The sequence below is a fragment of the Sapajus apella genome, unplaced genomic scaffold (genome assembly GCF_009761245.1).
Source record: "Sapajus apella isolate SASKATOON/1434 unplaced genomic scaffold, GSC_monkey_1.0 scaffold139, whole genome shotgun sequence".
In the NCBI taxonomy this organism is placed as follows: domain Eukaryota; kingdom Metazoa; phylum Chordata; class Mammalia; order Primates; family Cebidae; genus Sapajus; species Sapajus apella.
In genome coordinates, this window is record NW_022437079.1 from 2,163,636 (window position 1) to 2,168,707 (window position 5,072).

At 61.2% G+C, this 5,072-nt stretch overlaps 1 protein-coding gene across 1 annotated transcript in view; it reads left to right on the forward strand.

The window, feature by feature from the left end:
• The window catches only part of LOC116540385 (A disintegrin and metalloproteinase with thrombospondin motifs 7), a 55,827-nt gene extending 53,291 nt beyond the window's left edge, over positions 1-2,536 (forward strand). Inside the window, exon 27 of the mRNA XM_032263889.1 lies at positions 2,166-2,536. Within this exon, the coding sequence (XP_032119780.1) occupies positions 2,166-2,323 (158 nt within the window). The 3' untranslated portion in view covers positions 2,324-2,536. The remainder of the gene's footprint in view (positions 1-2,165) is intronic.
• The last annotated feature ends 2,536 nt before the right edge of the window (positions 2,537-5,072 follow it).

Below are 5,072 nucleotides of genomic sequence, written 5' to 3' on the forward strand. Positions count from 1 at the left end.
CCAACCCCCTGCCCCCGACAGACACACACACACACACACACACACACACACACACACACACTCTCTCTCTGTCTTCCTTCCTGCAGCCCCAGCTGCTCCCAGCGGTGCTGAGTGCAGGAAACCGTGGCCCTGGTCTCACCTGGGCGCCCCTCGCCTCACCTGGGCGCCCCTCGCCAGCTGTGTGGCCTTGGGCTCCATTTCCGTGTCACGGCCTGCATGTGCTGAATCATGGGGCTGTCAAGCACCAACCTTGCATAAATGAGGTCTGGGCACGAAGCGCCCCGCACTTCGTGGGCATCCAGGGTGGTGCTCAGGGAAGGCGGCTTTTTCCCCTTCCCCAAAGCCACTGTCATCCCCATTGCTAGGTCAGGAAGAGGGCCTGGGGCCGCCCCTGGCTGTCTAGGGCACCCAGAAGCTGTGACAGGAAGAGCTGTGGCCCCCTGTGCTAATGGCCGTCTGCCCCCTGCCCCTTGGATGGAGTTGGCAGCCAGGGCACTCAGGCTGGCATTCGGGGCCCCCTGCAGTCTCCCGGGTCTGCCTCTCCCCTTGTCCAGTGTAGCCTTCTCTATCTGCTCCTGGACAACCCTCGTTCAGGCTCAGAGTGGCCCCTGCCATGCCTCGCTACCCTGCCTCTGGCAGGGGTGGCCTTCCTGCTTCAAATCCCGTTACCTCAAGGCCCAGAGGCAGTGCCCCCACGTGCCCTGCCCGTCCTCAGCACGCACCCAGCCAGCGTCTCAGAGCGCTCCTGTGTGCCGCCTGAGCTGGCTATTGGCATCTCATCTCTTGCTGTCAGGGCTAGGCTGGCTACAGGGAGCGGGTGTTACCATCCCAGGTGGTGAGGACCAGATGGGGCAGAGAACAGGAACTGAGATGCCTGGGGGCCCAGAACCAGGGACGATGGCTTATGAGGCTCTGGGCTTGTAGGGTCTCCAGGGGTGGGTGTGAGTGGGTGGAGGGAGCGGAGCTGCTTGGGTGGCTGAACTGGAAGCTGTCTTAAGTGAGTTTTCGGCTGCCAGTGAACAGTGGAGGGGAAGCAGGAAGGTGTCTTGCACCTTGAGACCTGGAATTCCCAGATGTTTTGCTGGTGTGTGGGACAGTGTGGTGGATATTTGGAAAGCCTGGAAACTCCAGAGTGTGTGGTCACTGCAATGACCCAGCATGGCCGCATCCGTTTACTGCGGAGGTGGGGTTGACAGAGGAGGGGACCGAGGCCCAAGAGGTGAGGCAGCTCGTGTGAGGTCACCCCGGGCGAGCAGGATGCAGCCTGCAGATGTGCACTTTGGAGCTCTGCCCAGTGCTGGGCTAGAGGAGCCTGCCTGCTGCCTCGTGCCCTCTGTGAGGCCTGGAGGATGGCCCAGGCCCAGGGCTGGCTGCTCCCGTCCTGCTGCTCCTCCCCCAGGAGGTCTGCTGGAGTGATCAGGGCCCAGGCGGCAGCTGGGGGTTGTCAGCAGTGACAGCAACATCAGGAGCAAGGCCAGGAGGCTGGAAAAAAGCCACTTCCCAAAATAGCTCCGATAACCACAGGCAGGAGGGCCCAGCCGAGCCTCAGCCCTGGCAAGCCTCAGCCCTTGGTTTCCGCTGACAGCCTGCAAGGTCCAGTCTTTTGAGCCTTCGTGGCCTCCCTGAGAAGTGGAAGGCTGGCCTGGGAGATGGGACCCTGTGACCCCAAAGCCGAGGCTGAGTGCAGCCCCCGTGGCTGGAGGGGGTCACAGAAGCCTGGTAGGACAGGTGCACTGGAGCAGGGGGAAGTGCTGGGAGTGAGGGCAGAGGCCACTGCAGGCTGGCAGCAGCCCCCGGGACTGCAGTTCTGTGCCAGGCTCTGTCAGGGGACTCCAAGGCTGAGCAAGGATGGAGATAGGGTGGCGGGGCATTGCCCCGGGCAGGCTCTTCCTCGGGCATGTGAGGGGGTCAGGGTGGGGTCTCAGGACCTTTCCTCCAGAAACCCCAGCCCACCAGCGCCTGTTCTCCAATCTTGGGGGTCAGCCATGGGAAGGTGGGACAGAGACAGCCACAGCTGGAGACGTGCAACTCCGGTTCGGGAGCCCCTCCAGAAACCGGGGCCCTCTGCATGGCAGGGAGCTGTTGGAGCCTCCTTAAGGTGACTGGTGTGGGAAGCCAGGTTCTGTGTACCCCAAACCACTGATGCCCCCCATCCCCTACTCCAGGCTGTGAGCGGGACCGCCTGTCATTCGGATTCTGCGAGACACTGCGCCTGCTGGGCCGCTGCCAGCTGCCCACTGTCCGCACCCAGTGCTGCCGCTCATGCCCTCCGCCCAGCCATGGCGCCCCCTCCCGAGGCCATCAGCGGGCTGCCCGCCGCTGACTGCATCAGGATGCACAGACCGACCGACAGACCTCAGTGCCCACCACGGGCTGTGGCGGAGCTCCTGCCTCCTGCGCCCTAATGGTGCTAACCCCCTCCCCATCCAGCGGCAGGCTGGGGACCTCCCCCCCCTCAGAAAAGGTATTTTTTTATTCTAACAGTTTGTGTAACATTTATTATTTTACATAAATCAGCATCTACCATTCCAAAGCACAGTGTGACCTCTTCTTGGATTTGGAGAATCTTAAAAGTCAGAAACTTCTCCCGACCCCTCTGCCCTAATCTCCACTGCGCAGCATCTCAGCAGGCTGCGGCTTTTCACCTGCTCCCCTGGGGCAGATCTGCTGGGGGCAGAGCAGCAAGTGAGTCAGTGAGAGCAGGCCTCGGGAGCCAGAGGGATGATACCCTGGGAGACCTGTCTGCAGAAGGCTGGGTTCTGGGGCAGGAAGGTTTTCTGGGCAGGGGTACAGCTTGGCCCAGGTCCTGAGAGACCTGCCCACTGTGTCACTTGCAGGGACTGCCCCCTGGAGTGATGGGGGCTGGGGCCCCTGTGGGTAGCTCGCTGGCCCTCTGATGTATCTGTTGACTCTTCTGCAAAAACCAGGCAGAGAGGGGAAGAGCAGGCTGGCCAGCCGTGCCCTTCTGTGTCCCTTTATCTGTGCCCAGAGACAGGGCTGGGCTAATTCCCACTGCCTCAGGGCGGTCCCTTTCCCACCACCAGCCCCAGCACCAGGTTCCTACCACGCTGATCTGTGGTTCAGCTACTTGGCACCTCCCTACCCACAGCCCCTTCCCCTCCCATAAAATCTAGTCCCATGGAGAATGTGGTGCCACCAGCAGGGAACAGATGGGCATGAAGGTGCTTTGAAGAGGGTCCTGGCCTGGCCAGGGGTGGGTAGGCTGGGGAGGGGGCACAGTCCTCCCAGGCCCAGGCCCAGCCCTGGATCTCACCTGCCCTCTGGCTGTGAGCCTTGGACTCAGCCGTTGACAATTTCCTCCTTAGCCCTCCCCCTGGAAGGTGTAATGCCCCTTCCCAGGTGGGGGCGCAAAGGTTCAGAGAGGTCACCCCGCAGCCTACCGGGGCCACCGCTCACATTCTACTCTCCCGCGTATGGCATCCCCGGACAAAAGGTGAGTGGGACCCTGGAGCCTGCATGTGGCAGCCACGGCTGCTTGGCTGGATGTATGCTGGGGACAGAAGAGACGCCATTGAAAATCACTCCATAGGGACTGAGACCAAGAAACAGTTCAGTATCAGAGGCTGAACCCCTTGGTGATGAGCGTGTGTCCCAGGACTTGGAAGCGATGGAGGGAGCGTGGCCGGGGCGGCTGCCTGCACGTGTGTGCCCTGCTGCTCCCAACTCCACGTGCACACCTCGTCTGACACCAACAGCCCCATCCTCAGAGGAGGAGCCCGAGGCTCTGAGAGGAAGTAACTGGCCCAAGGCCACATGCCCTGGTGACACAGGCCATCCTAGGCCCCAACTGCTCACCTCCAATCTCTAGGCCACCCTGAGTGGGTGGAAGAAGGAGCGGGCCCTGACCGGGTCCCAGTGGTGGCTTTGCACAGAGAGGGCAGCCTGCCAGAAGTCACGCAGGAAAGCACGTCACTCGGCAAGCTAGCGTGAGTCCCAGCCCCGCTGCGCAGCCCGTGGGTGGAGGAGCATCAGGCGTGCTTCCTGTCTGTGTCTGCAGCAGCCTGGCTGGCTCAAAGAGACCCTGGGGACCCACGCTCTGAGTCATGGCTTCCCAGGTCTTAGTCAAAACTGCCCCTGGTGGCAACCCCTTCCAAGGGGTGGGGAGCAGGGCTGTTGACTTGCTCCTCACCCACCCACCGAGCCAGTCCCTGGCCCAGCTCTGCCACCACTGCCATGCTGTGTGACTCCAGGAACCCATAGCCTCGCTGAATCTGTGTCTCCAGAAGAGAAAATGCTGCCAGACCCTGGCCTGCTCTGTCTGGGAATCCTTGCTGGAACCACCCCCCATACCCACCATGGGAAGACATTTGGTATTAATCATTCTTGGGTGTTTTCCACTGATGGCTGGAGGTGTCCCCAGTGGCAGCTGGGTCTGAGCTGTCAGTCCGGGCAGGAGACAAACAAGCCTATGACTCAGGCAGGGCATGGCACAGCTGGCGGAAGGAGGGATGCCTGTTCTTTGTGGCTGGACGGGGGGGTTATCTGGACACAGGGAGTCTCCAGCTCCCGGCTTTCCCACCTCGGTGCCCCCAGCTCACACCTGCAGCTTGGCCATTGTTCTTGGGGTTTCCCAAGGCTGCCCCTGCTGGCAAAGCCATCCTGATACACCCCAGGGCAGGGACACCCAGAAGCACCAGGCTGGAAGGTCAGAGAGCCCCTCCTTGTCCCCCAACTCCAATAAACCCTCCCCCACCCTCCAAGCCCTTGGGGTGAGCCCCATTACAAGTGATTATAACTGAATCTCAAGGTGGAATATGATACAAATTAGTTTCTTTCTTCCTTTAGTATTACAATTCCAAAGTGTAACTTGAAGGTCAGCACAGGCACGGCTGTGATATAAAAGGACAGAGTCACTGGGCGCCCCCTGGCGTCCTGCAGTTGCCCAGCAGCAGTGGACGCTTGGGCACACAGTGGGTCTCTGTACGGCCTCCCACCTGCAAGCATCTCCCCAGGCTCCAGGGGAGCTGCCCAGAAGCCTGGGAACACACAGGAAGATAAGACTACAGGATGGCGGAGGGGATCTGTGCGACACAAGCACGTGGTCAGAAAAC